The 14,473-nt window shown below is 34.4% G+C and overlaps 1 protein-coding gene across 1 annotated transcript; it reads left to right on the top strand.

The window, feature by feature from the left end:
• Positions 1–8,513: 8,513 nt before the first annotated feature.
• Positions 8,514–9,149, top strand: LOC132609210 (uncharacterized). The gene is made up of 2 exons (XM_060323079.1): positions 8,514–8,636; positions 8,722–9,149. The coding sequence occupies exons 1-2, from the start codon at positions 8,622–8,624 to the stop codon at positions 9,082–9,084; spliced, it is 378 nt and encodes a 125-aa protein (XP_060179062.1). The 5' UTR covers positions 8,514–8,621; the 3' UTR covers positions 9,085–9,149.
• Positions 9,150–14,473: the final 5,324 nt, after the last annotated feature.

Here is a 14,473-nt window from a genome sequence, read left to right on the forward strand (position 1 = left end):
AGTATGTGATCTCTTTCATCTTGTTTCTAAAATTTATTTCGTGTTTAAATAGCCGTCTTAGTTTCGATATTGATTTCAATTCAAATACCTTCTATTGTTCACATCTTTATTTTTAACTATCACAAGTTAAATTCCTTCCTTTGTTCCCGAGCTCTAACCTTGCTGTTAATTAATACTAGCATATGTTTCATAACACAACGTTAATATAAAAAGAATAAATAAATGAAAACACATACTTTGGGTGTACAGTACTACCCATGTCGTGTGTCTTCTTCAAATTATAAATGAAAGAAGCAATTAGGCTTTAGTATTCAATAAGCAGCAAGATTTGGTATGGTATATTCTTGGCCTTCCACCCTTGACCCTACTTACTTTTCATAACAATCGTATGGTTTTTATGGCCATAAATAAAATTTGGTAGCACTATATATCTGTAGACTGTAGGTTAAAATTTGAGAACCTTTTCTCATAGTATATGTTATTAAATCACAATTAATATGGTTTTCTTTTTACCCCTCCCCCGGGCTCCCCTTTTTGCTCTCTTGGTGACTCGAGCCCACAACTTTTGAGTTGGAGGTGGAGGGTGCTTACTATCTGAGCGACCCTCTCTTGTCCACAATTAACATGGGTAATCTTGAAGCATACATTTTGTTAGGTTTTAGATAAATTGTCATTATTATGTCTATCATTCTACTTGTCCAAATGCAAAGAATCGGCTAATGATATCCCTTTCCATGTATATGTCGTTAAATTGCCTAAATTGTATGTGAATGGTAACTATAATCATCTGGATTGTCACGTATAAAGTTTTGGGTAATTTCGTGGATGATCACTCAAAAAAAATTAATGCACCAAATTCATTAAATAATTTTTTGTAATAAAAATACCTCTTTGCATAGGTATCGTGAAAGTCACTAAACTATCGTTAGTATTGAAAGTCACTTAACTATCTTCAGTATCAAAAAGTCATTCAACTTTACCTAATTTAAATGACTATTTGTGACTTTGATGCATAATTAGATGATAGCTAGTTCCTAAATTCACGCTAAAACTTTTGGATCACCAATAAACAAAAAAGTTAGAGTAGAAGTTTTTGTGATGCCTACTTGTGTTTTCCGGGATCGAGTGTAGCATTTCTTTTATGTTCTTAAGTCTATTTTCTTTGATTTATTGGCGTAGTCGAGTTATGCTTCTGTTACAAAAATTAATTTTATAATTTATTTTACAATAAATTGAAATTGGATGATCATTGGTAAAATTCTGAAAATTTATAAGATTGGATCATTTGCTATTACTATTAGTTAACTTTTCGTAACCCTTCTTCTTTTCTTTTTGGCATTTTCATTTTTTATGTTTCATCTACGGGCTAAAAATATTGAAACCATGACGGGTTAAAAATATTGAAGTCCTTGCGGGTTAGGAATATTGGACCCCTTTACAGGGTTAAAAGTGAGCCCTTTGCAGGAATAAAATAGCCTTTTGCAAGGTTAAAAGTTAGCCCTTTGCAAGATTAAAAATGAGACATTTGTAGAGTTAAAATTGAGTCCTTTGCAGGATTAAAATTGATTGAAAGTTTTTTTTTTTTCCTCAACAAAACTCATAGATCCATGAAGATCTAAGAAAGCTCTGATACCTTTGTTATGAAATTAAAAAAAGCAGGGAAGGAAATTGAAGAGAGAATGAACAAAACTCATTGCATTAATTTCTTACATTATTTCTTGCATTGAAATTAAAAGATTACATCATACATCATTATTTATAGAGATTTAAATGGAACAAGAAAAACAAAATTATTTTCTTTATATTTACTAAACTAAAAGGAAACTAAATATCATGCAATTAATGTGAGAAAATTTGGCTGAGAGACCCATTGAAGTCTTCAATTCACAAAATAGTCTTCTATTATTTATCCATTTTAAAATATATCAAAATAAATAAGAGAAGACACTTAATGAATGATTGGGCTATAATTAAAATATTAGACAAGCTAGGGACCTATTTATAAATAAATTAAACATATAAACCTAATATTTCCTCCAACAATTCAAATCTGCTATCCCTCTCCCCATTGCAACGGCACATTAAAAAAAAATTGCTATGTCCATTGAAGGCAATTCTCTCTTTCTCCTCCCTTCTTGCTAAAGACAGATTGCTTATCCAATTTACTCATCTTTAGAACTTTCTTTTTGAGTATTCTTCTTGAATTTTTAAATTGTAAATTTTCTACTCTCCCTTAACTCTAGCATCAATCTTATTTTCTAAAGAAAATATTGTAGTAATAGATATGCAATTAAAGTTTATATGGAGTTACAGTTAAGTAATTGCTTTTTCTTTGTGGGTGTTGTTTCTTGATCATAACTTTTACTTGTTCTTTGAAGAATTCATGGTGCAAGTAGATCCTAAAAATGTTTGCCGCGAGCTCGAGGAGAATCAGGTGCACCTTCATTTTTTAGCTTTTCAACTTAAATTTTTCATATCAGTGAGAAAGGAATCACAGCTTTTATAAATTAAGTGACATATAATAAATTGATCCGACCAAGTAAAAATCTGTCACAATTTACGTGACCGACTATTAATTGGTCTACTCAATCAACCATCGATCTGTTTTATAAAATCATCCTAAAGGCTAAAATATTTTGTTTAACAAATCAGGCGATTGATAGTAAATTAACCTGAACAATCTATAAATCAGGCTGATTTTCTAAATATATAATAGACCGACTAATAGTTGGTCGGATCGATTTACAATCAGTCCTTTAAAATGGACACCAATCTTTAGATTTCCTTATTTGTATAATTGATATTACATTTGTTACAATATCTTTAGGAACATGATGTATCTAGCGAGGGGGATGAGTCTTCTAAAACCGTTAGTGATGGGGATGAGGCTTCCAAAACAATTAGTGATGGGGATGAGTCTTCCGAGACATCTAGTAACGGGGATGAATCTGCTGAGAAGAATGATACATTATTGATACCAGAATGTGAAACCTCAATAGACCTCTCCCAATATAGTTTGCGTAAGGAATTGGAGGACGAAGATCACTTTGATGGACTTGTGAGCATTTTGTCAAGGTGGGATGTTGTTAAAAATATACAATATTACTTGGAGAAGGAAAAAGTGTACAACCAATTTATGAATAATTGTTTTGGCTGCTTATTAAAAGTGAACCTAGAGAATTGGAACAAAATTTTTTGTGGCCAAATCGTACACTATCTTCTACAAAGACGTGTTGTAAGCTTCAAGAAAAAGGAAGTTTGGTTCATAATTGATGGTAAGCCAATTCGATTTGGTATGAAGGAGTTTGCTATGATTACCGGACTGATTTGTGGAAAAATTCCCACTGGTAAGGCTTTATATGATGAAGGGAAGGCAAAAGATTTTTTAGATCTAGTGTTGAACAAAAATAGTAGACTAACAGGAAATGATTTAAAGGAAATATTAAAGAGTGACAGATTTGATGCGCAAACAAAGTTGAAAATCGCTATGGTGTGGTTTGCTGAGTTTTTTTTATGGGCTGGTGATCAAAAGCGAACTGTTGATATAAAGAATATGAAAATGGTGACAAACTTGGATTACTTTAATGCATATCCTTGGGATAGGTGTTCTTTTGAGATGACAGTTGAGTTCCTCATAAATGTTAACTTAAAGAAAAAATCTGCAGAATGGAAGGAAAATAATTCCACATCTAAAGGTTACAACTTGCAAGGATTCCCTTGGGCTTTTATGGTAAGTTTAAATAATTTTATGGTGAGATAGATATTGAATTCACTACTAAAAAATGGCGTTTTCGACCAAAAAATTTCGACCACATTTTTGGTCGAAAAAAATTCGACCACGCGCGGTCGAAAAATCAAGAATTTAATTTTTATTTTATTTTCAGTAGGATTTCGACCACACGGTGTCGATTTTTTAAAATGAAAATATAATTTCGACCACGTGTGGTCGAAATTAAATTTTGTATAAATAATAAATGGGAAACGTTTAAATTAAAAATTAAAAAAATCAATTTTCGACCACACATGTGGTCGAAAATTGGACCACATTTGTATATACACATCTGTTCACGCACACTTGACCACATCTGACCACATTTGTATTTTTTCTGTCTCTTTCCTCTCTCCCTCTTCTCTCTCTACCCACACACACCACCTCTCTCCCTCTCCTCTCTCTACCCAGCCCACCGCCCCACCAGCCCAGACCCTCAACCCACCGCCTTCCGACCACCGCCAATCCACCGTCGACGGCGCAGCCCTTGCATTTTCAGGTACGTTTTTTTTTTTTATTCCAATGTCATGAACACTTACCAATACATAATAATCTCATGTTATTAGCTACATTACCTTCTATATTTAGTAGATTTGATAACTTTATTTAGTGTTCAATATTTGTTTTAGGGTTTATTTTATGTTTTTTTTTTTTTTTTGAATTTTGAGTTGAAATTGAATGTTATTTTTTGGGCTTTTTTGGTCCCTTTTTTGGGGACTATTTTGATTCTTTATTTATGTGCTATTTATTTATTTTGGTTCTTTATTTATGTGCTCTTTATTTATTTTGTTGCTCTTTATTTATTTTTTCTTTCCATTATGAAGTGCTAACATTATTGAGGCTACTGTGTACTTAAGCACGTATTGTTTTCCGCCCAATATTATGTTTTTTTGAAGTAATATCAATAGTTTAAGTCCTTAATAAGGCAAGACAGCTTATATGAACCACATAGTGCTAATCATGATCAACCATTATTTTGTTGGTTTACTTTGGTTATGTAGATTTAGAAACAATTAATTATCTCTTCTTTACTAATTGTTTTTTCCCCTAGTTGGTTATACGTATTCTCCATCATCTGTATGCCAATGGAAAAAAATAAAAGTATATTTCCGTAGCAAAATTTAAGTTGTCATTCTTTTTGGGCGCTTAAGTTGTCAATTAGCAAAGTTTTTGGGCTGTTTTGGTCCTTTTTTTGGGAGTATTTTGGTTCATTTTTTTGGGACTGTTTTGGTTCAGATTTTGGGACCGTTTTTGGTCATTTTTTGTATTTTTTTCTGGGACTGTTTTTTGCGGACTGTTTTTTTTTTGGACTGTTTTTGGCTATTTTTTTGTACTGTTTTTTCTAGTTGTTAATACATGAGTGGTTATTATGTAGTTATTAATTAAAGTTAAAAATATTTAGGTACTTTATTTATCTAGTTTCAAACTGCGCATTACAGGTAGAAAGGTTATACTTTGAAATAAAATTCTTTTACTAATCATATAAATTAAATATGGTTTAACAAGCTCAAACTTTCTGCAATTTGTGTAGATGGAATCTCGTAGTTGAATGTACGATAGAATTAATCCTGGTCGATTTGGGTTGAAGAATGAATTTGTAGCCGGCGTTTATGATTTTGTTGACTATGCTAAAACACTTGAGGATTTTACAATTCATGGTGTGGTTAGGTGTCCTTGTTCTAAATGTGAATGTATGAAATTTAAGACCCCAGAGATTGTTAGGCGACATCTAATGGAAAAAGGTTTTAAAAGTAATTATACAGTTTGGACTAGTCATGGAGAAACGCATAACAATTTGGGTGGATTTCAGAACTTTGTTGTGGGTGAAAGTAGTAGGATGGTAGAACCTACTGTCCAGAATTCTAGAATGCACGACATGGTTCAAGATGGTTATGGCATGCATTGGGGCTTTGAATCAAGTGGCCATGTTGAAGAACCTCCCAATGAAGAGGCCAGCCGTTTTTATAAAAAGTTAAAAAAAGCTAGTCGGCCCTTACATGATGGTTCACCCACTCTCAATTATCTGTCGTTGTTACATTATTGAGTATCAAAGCAGATAACAATGTTCCCCAAGGGGCAATGGATTCTGTGATTGACCTCATGCATGAATTGGTTGACCCGACTCTAGAGATACCCGATAATTACTATAAGGCAAAGAGATTGGTATCTAAGTTGGGACTCTCGTCGGTGAGAATTGATTGCTGTGAAAATGGCTGCATGTTATACTATAATGATGACGTTGATCTAGAATCTTGTAAGTTTTGTGGTAGTGAACAGTTTAGGGATACACGTAGCGGGAAGAGAGTGGCTGTTAAGGCGATGCATTATTTACCTCTAATACCAAGGTTGAAGAGGTTGTATGCATCTAATAGCTCTGCTCCTCATATGAGATGGTACAGTGAAAATAGAAGGCCATCGGGTATTATGTGTCATCCATCGGATGGTGAGGCCTGGAAGCATTTTGATAGAACCTATCCAGACTTTGCAGCTGAACCATGTAACGTTAGGTTGGGTTTATGTTCTGACGGATTCACTCCGCATTCTGGCTCTGCTGCTCCATATTCTTGTTGGCCTGTGTTTATAACACCGTATAATCTTCCCCCAGAGATGTGTATGACTAGTCCATATATATTCCTTAATTGCATTATTCTTGGCCCGCGTAATCCAAAAGTCTTGATTGATGTGTACTTGCAACCTTTGGTTGATGAGCTGAAACAGTTGTGGGTTGAAGGGGTTGAGACATATGACATTTCGCGTAAGCAGAATTTTAATTTGAGGGCCACTTTAATGTGGACTATTAATGATTTTCTTGCGTATGGGATGTTGTCTGGGTGGATGACAGCCGGAAAGTTAGCGTGTCCTCCCTGCATGGAAAATACTAAGTCCTTCACTTTAAAAAACGGCAAAAAAATTCATGGTTTGATTGTCACCGTCGGTTCTTGCCGATGGATCATCCCTTTAGGAGAATGAAAAATGCATTCAAGAATAACACAATTGAACAAGATTGTCCACCTCCAATACTGTCTGGTGAGAATATTTGGGCGAGGGTTCAACACCTCCCAAAGTTACCGAAGAAGAAAGATTCAATGGGTATAGGGTTTACCATAACTGGACAAAGCAGAGCATATTTAAGATTACTCAAGATGGGTCAGGCGGTACCTCAAGATGAGATCTTTAAGATTACTCACACGAGGAAGGACAAGAACGCTAATAGTACAGACTGATGGGTTGAGCCAAGGGCTGAGCAAACTTGGGTAAGTCGTTAGTTAACAATAATAATATATTTTTTGTACTAAATTAGACTATTAACATTTTATCCTTTAATTTCAGAACGAATTTCAACAACACTTTGGGGAGTTTCGAGCCACTCAGCCAAGTACCACGCAGATGACCGACGAGTTAATACAGCAACAATGGATTGAGAAGGTTGCTCCCCCAACAAGGCATGGGACAGTTTATGGGATGCCTAATCGAGCCTTTCGTCGATACCCGTCGGCACTTGAAGCCGTAGGTGTTACTGATGATGGGACAGTTGATCCTAAGGAGTATGAAGCTATGAAGCATCAAGTTGACCTGCTAACAAGAACACTTAATTCCTCGGAGGCCAGGATGTTGGGTATGCAAGCCTAGATTAATAGCTTACTTAATTCGCGGCCGTTTTCGATTCCCCCGTGTCCTGGGGATGCTCGTAGGTCACAGCCTCCTAGCCAACCCCGACCTTCCCAAGGTAGACGACGTTGGTCACAAGCTGACATAAATCATGCTCTTGTCGATGATTCTAGTGGGGAGGATACGAATCATGTCTCTAACACCGAACATTGACCTTTTTGATTAATGTGCTTTTGGATTCTAATTCTGCTATGTTTAAATGGATATTTATATTATGTTTAAGGGTTTGAATGTAGTTTTAATTTGAACTAGAAGTACTTTTAATTTTAAGATGTTTAAGTGTTTGAACGTAGTTTATGATGTTTAAGTGTTTGAACGTAGTTTATGATGTTTAAGTGTTTGAATGGACAATGTTTAAGTGTTCAAGTGTTTGAACATTATTTATGGTTGTTGTGTTGAATTGTTGATGAATTGGATGACTGTTTTGGTTGATGAATTTGGTTATTTGAAAATTGGCAGGTGGGATGTCAAAAACAGGCAAATGCTGGAAAAAATATTCCAGATTTTCGACCCAGATATTTCACAATTTCGACCACGTGTGGTCGAAATTTAGCAATATGATTTCCAGATTTCGACCACATGTAGTCGAAAATCTGGGCCCAATTTACAATTTCGACCACATGTGGTCGAAATTGTGAAAATATTTTTTTTTATATTTAAATATAAATAATGTTTTTGACCACACGTAGTCGAAAAAGTTAAATATATAATTTAATATAAAAATATTTTTTCGACCACATGTGGTTGAAAATAATTTTCCCTTAAATTCGGTAGAATGTGATTGCGACCACGTGTGGTCGAAAAAAAATTTCGACCTATCGATTAGCGACCTATGCGTGTGGTCGAAAAATTGGTCGAAATAAAGGCCTTTTTGACCTGGTGTGGTCAAAATTTTTGGTCGAAAATCTTAGTTTTTTTAGTAGTGATTGGTCATGACAGATTATGTATCGATCTGAAATTTAATTGGTCATGACAGGTTATGTATCAATATGAAATTTATATACTAATATTATTTGATACTTTTTTTTTGTTTTCAATATAGGTGTGGGCTTTCGAAGCAATTCCTATACTAGGAGAGGCTTTTGGACAGCCATTGACAGAATCTTCCTTGCCACTTCCAAGATTGCTCCGATGGTACGATAAAAAGAAGACACCCCCAGATTATAAAACAGTGTTATTAACAATGCAAAATAAAGAGGTGAATACTTAAGTTTGATTGGTGCAATATTTCATTTTAGAAGCTTTTATTATCGTAGTTTTATTTAACAATTTATTTCTTATAGGTTGTGGTGCATCCTACTTTGGTTCCTACTAAAGTTGAGTCAAAAAAATCATATTTGATCAATTGGGAAGATTTGAAAGATGAGGTGGATGAGAATATAGATCGGTTGACAAAAGCAATTAGCGGTGTGACACGATTAGTTAACTCTCCTCTCGAAAGGCATGAGATTACGGTAGCTATGGATCATGACGGACATGAAAATGATATTAGAAGACAACCATCAGAGGGAGTTACTGAAAATATTAATTTGAGTGATTCACCAGACAAACTTTCTCAACTTATTGAATTATGTGCAAATATGTTTGATGAGATGAAGGATATGAACAAGAAGTTGAATGAAAGAATTATGTGCAAATATGTTTGATGAGATGAAGGATGCAAACTTTATCGACTTATTCCTTATTAGTTTTATGATGATATTTCGTATTGAGTTGAGAGTTGATGAATAAGGAGTAAAACTAATGAAAAATTCAAAAAATAGTGAGTATGATCGTTTGAGTTGAAACAATAAGAGGATTTACAAAAAGACTGACAATTTGTTTTTGTGAAGGCACCATCTTGTGCATATAGAGTTCGGATATTTGTTTTCTTACTTGTACGTCCAAGTTGCGCTTTAGTTTGTAATATTGTTCCTTTATTTTTCAAAAAAAAAAAGAATGTAACATCAAATTTTCTCTCATATAAATGCTGATAAATTGAGCATCTGTCAGACATATGCATGATCTTTCTATTACAGCAGATGCTTTGGTCCGCCAGATGTGGCATCGATCGCTCTTTATCATCTTATTCCTTATTAGTTTTATGATGATATTTCGTATTGACTTGAGAGTTGATGAATAAAGAGTAAAACTAATGAAAAATTCAAAAAATAGTGAGTATGATAGTTCGAGTTGAAACAATAAAAGGATTTACAAGAAGACTGACAATTTGTTTTTGTGAAGGCACCATCTTGTGCATATAGAGTTCGGATATTTGTTTTCTTACTTGTACGTCCAAGTTGCGCTTTAGTTTGTAATATTGTTCCTTTATTTTTCAAAAAAAAAGAGAGAGAATGTAACATCAAATTTTCTCTCATATAAATGCTGATAAATTGAGCATCTGTCAGACATATGCATGATCTGTCTATTATAGCAGATGCTTTGGTCCGCCAGATGTGGTATCGATCGCTCTTTATCATCTTATTCCTTATTAGTTTTATGATGATATTTCGTATTGACTTGAGAGTTGATGAATAAGGAGTAAAACTAATGAAAAATTCAAAAAATAGTGAGTATGATAGTTCGAGTTGAAACAATAAAAGGATTTACAAGAAGACTGACAGTTTGTTTTTGTGAAGGCACCATCTTGTGCATATAGAGTTCGGATATTTGTTTTCTTACTTGTACGTCCAAGTTGCGCTTTAGTTTGTAATATTGTTCCTTTCTTTTTCAAAAAAAGAGAGAATGTAACATCAAATTTTCTCTCATATAAATGCTGATAAATTGAGCATCTGTCAGACAGATGCATGATCTGTCTGTTACAACAGATGCTTTGGTCCGCCAGATGTGGTATCGATCGCTCTTTATCATCTTATTCCTTATTAGTTTTATGATGATATTTCGTATTGACTTGAGAGTTGATGAATAAGGAGTAAAACTAATGAAAAATTCAAAAAATAGTAAGTTTGATCGTTCGAGTAAACAATAAAAGGATTTACAAAAAGACTGATTATTTGTTTCTGTGAAGGCACCATCTTGTGCATGTAGAGTTCAGATATTTGTTTTCTTACTTATACGTCCAAGTTGCGCTTTAGTTTGTAATATTGTTCCTTTCTTTTTCATAAAAAAAGAAAAGAATGTAACATTAAATTTTCTCTCGTATAAATGCTGATAAATTGAGCATCTGTCAGACAGATGCGTGATCTGCCTATTACAGCAGATGCTTTGGTCCGCCAGATGTGGTATCGATCGCTCTTTATCGTCTTATTCCTGATTAGTTTTATCGATATGCTTGCAGAGAGAACATTTGTTTCGCTTTTTAACACCTTCACCAACTGTTGGGATCCTTTTCTTATGTTTCCGACCTTTCACACGCTTCACAATGGGTGGATTAATTATATTTTTAATGGCCTATTCCTATTGCTCTTATGGAGGAACGGGGTTTATAATCTCTGAATAAGCCAACCGATGGAATTCTGCTGAATAATATGGTGAACATAGATTGTAAACTCTCTCACCATAGTCTGGTAATCGCTGAGCTCTGAGTGCTGCCACTGCATGGGCACAAGGCAATTGCTGAAGATCCCACACCCTACAAGAGCATGTTTTGGCGTTGATGTTAACTCTTGCATCCTGACCACACCCTTGAACAATAAACTTATTCACGTGAAGTTGTTGTACAGATAATTTGTCTGCTATTTCACGTCTAGTTTCTCGCACTAAAATATTTGTCGTGGGAGCTAAATAGTTACTCATGCACAACATTAGACCACGATGCTCATGGAACCGTCGACACAACATCATTTGAATTGCATTAATAAAGTAATGATAGGAAATTCTCTTTCAATTACAAGTCTGGCATTCACAGACTCTGCAATATTGGATGTCATGACATCATACCGTCTTCCTGGAAAATGAACTCTACTCCACCGTTCGAAACTAACATCATTCTCGAGGTATTCAACAACATTACCATAACCGTTGCATCGAATTTCTTCTAAATACTCATTGAACTCTTCAACTCGATACGCATTTGATGCGTTATAGTATAGACCAAGGATTGAAGAACCAACATGGTAGTTTGTACGAATATTTTCCCCAAGGTGCCTGGTACATACTCCGTGATGAGCTTGATCGTAAACTGTAGCAATTGCTTTCTTTATGCTCGCATTTCTGTCTGATATGATGATAACTCATTTGTATTTGGCACTACATTGAGTAATTGACGAAAAAACCAAGTCCAAGAAAGATCATTCTCTAAGTTAACCACAGCCCAAGCTATAGGATATATTTGGTTTTCACTATCTTTTCCACTTGCAATTAGCATTACACCACCAAATTGGCCCGTTAAAAAGTCCCAATCCACAGCGAGGACATTTCTTATGTTCTTAAATCCTCTTATGCATGGCCCATAGGCAACAAAAACATATAAAAATCTGGCATCTTGAACCTCCAAAGCCGTAAAGCTATCTTCATTTGCTTTTTCAATCTCGTACCGATATGCTTCCAATGCCGCATATCCGTGTTCCGGTGTTCCCCATATCATATTTTGTGCAAGTTGCTTGGCCTTCCAGCATGTCAAGTAACTAACATCACATCCCAACTCTATACTCACAATGTTCATTATTTCCTTCGGTATAGGACATTTTCCTTCTCTAAACCTCTCTTTGATAAATTTTGCAATAATGCTGGCAGAAGCATGCCTATGTCTACCAGATATAGATCTCAAGTCACAAGAGTGATTAGGATCATATTTGGTGATACGAAAGGCATTTGAGCTAATATACTTAACAACACGAACCCTCCACTTGCAACTTTTTTCAACACATGCAACACTTACCAATGATTTGTTAGACTTTTTTGTACCAAACTCGAAACCCTTTCTGATTGCGACAATTTTCAGTTTGTTCACTACGACTTCTTTGCTCAGAAATCTATATCCTTTATGAAAACCCAAGCCATCAGAAAAAATATAGCTATGATGTGTTCCAATCGTTGCATCCTCTAATTGTTCAGGCAACTGAACATCGTCATCTTCATTATCCAGTGGAACCTCTTTCTCAACTTGGGAAGGGAGAACATCTTATATTATATGCTCATTAGCTTCCATAAATTTCTCAACTTGGTAAGGGAGGGCATCTTCTATTATACGCTTATTAGTTTCCATAAATTTCTCCACTTGACAAGGGAGAACGTCTTCTATTACACGCTTATTAGTTTCAATAAAAGTATTTGTCTCTCCTCCCCCATGAAAATCATCATTGTGCGTGCAAACATTTTCATTCTCAAATTGCTGGTTGTTCAAACCACAACCGCTTTCCAAAAAAATTTCAATCAAGAAAACCCATAACATTGGCCTATCACCTTCACCATTTACAACATTCAAATAAATTCGGACATCTTCATCATTCTTTAGTTCAACTGGCGGTGCTTTGTCCCTCGAAAAAGCACCTGCATTAGTCATATACTTGACACAAATAGGATCATGTCCGCAACTCAATTCACCTCTTCTAATGATAGTTTCCATTAATTTATCAAAGGTAACATCACTGCTCACAAGCATTATTCGAACTGTATCATTTTGAGAATTCCATCTCCACCATTTCTTGTCATCCACCCACTTTCCAAAATAATCAACAAGTAAGACAACTCCTGTCATGATTTTGTACCTACAATAGATAATGTAACGTTATTAGAAACTAGTAAAATGAAACATTATTGCAAACACGGAAATAAAAAATAAAAAAATCAATAATGAATCTGTTGGACTAATTACTATGATCGGTCAACTATTGAATAACATAGAGGACTGATATATAATCGGTCGGATCGATGGTCAATCGGTCCATCGCAGACCAGATTCCATCTGCATAATAACTCTAAAAATATATAAAATTCATTTGTACCTTCAAACTGAGGTCTTGATACAATGTTTTAACAGAAGCCCAGGCTAATGCTACTCCAAAATAGTCTTTAATCGGATTTAAATTGAGCTTGACTATTTTTTTAAAACTTTAACACCATCTTTCTCCAAATATAGCTTGTTGAAACCAACTTCACCAAAAAGAGAAGAGCTTTAGGACCTCAATAACACACAATCACGTGCAGAGAGGGTAGATTGAGAGTGGAAGAAGAACAATAGAAGAAAGAAGAAGAAAAGACGACGAAAGAGATTTTGGAGCGTTTTCTTGTTTTTGTTTTTTATTGTTGATTTTGGATCAATTTGTAGTTCTTAAAAGATGGGAACTAATCTGGCATAATAATTAAATTCTAAATCACAAATAAATTAGAGTTTTTTACCTAATCTAAGAAGTGGGTCATTTCACTAAGAAAAAAACTCGAAACCTTTTAATTAGATAGAAGACTTAAATGGGTCTTTTAACCAAGAGTCCCAAAGGAAATTAAATATGCTAGAATATTTCTAGACTATAAGAAAAGTACATATTCTACCATTAATATAAATCATAACATATAAAGAACGTAAATTTTAACATACAAAACATTGTAGTTTGTCCAATAGAAAATCTTGATACATACTTAAGCTGAACTGAAGCCTTCTTTTGGGCACATCTTAGAAATTAAAATTAAAGTTTTATGTTAACTACAACCACTTTAATTTTCTTCAAATACTCCTTGGAATAATCTAATTATTTCATCATAGGAATTGCTCCAAAAATCCTACTAGTGTTACATATAAGAATATCACAGATATTCCATACTAACCCGATTTACCTATCATTTTATATCTTTATATATTACAAGTCGAACACTACTTCTTCACTTTTAATAGCGAGCCTCACGCTAGATCAATGACGACATTGATATGGTATTTCATTCATATTGTACGTTTGAGCACGTTTCATGTTATTATTTTATTTTCTGTCATAGAAGCTCTACGACTGCCTTATAGGTTATATATTTAAGGATTGAGCTATATACACAAATCGTCTCCTCACAAGGAATTATGATAATGCCCACTAACTATTTTCAAGATTTTTATGTGTTTTCCTCATATAATAGCCCTATAAAGGAGGTCTGGAGAGGGTAGAGTATAAG

Source organism: Lycium barbarum, chromosome 9, assembly GCF_019175385.1.
Source record: "Lycium barbarum isolate Lr01 chromosome 9, ASM1917538v2, whole genome shotgun sequence".
In the NCBI taxonomy this organism is placed as follows: domain Eukaryota; kingdom Viridiplantae; phylum Streptophyta; class Magnoliopsida; order Solanales; family Solanaceae; genus Lycium; species Lycium barbarum.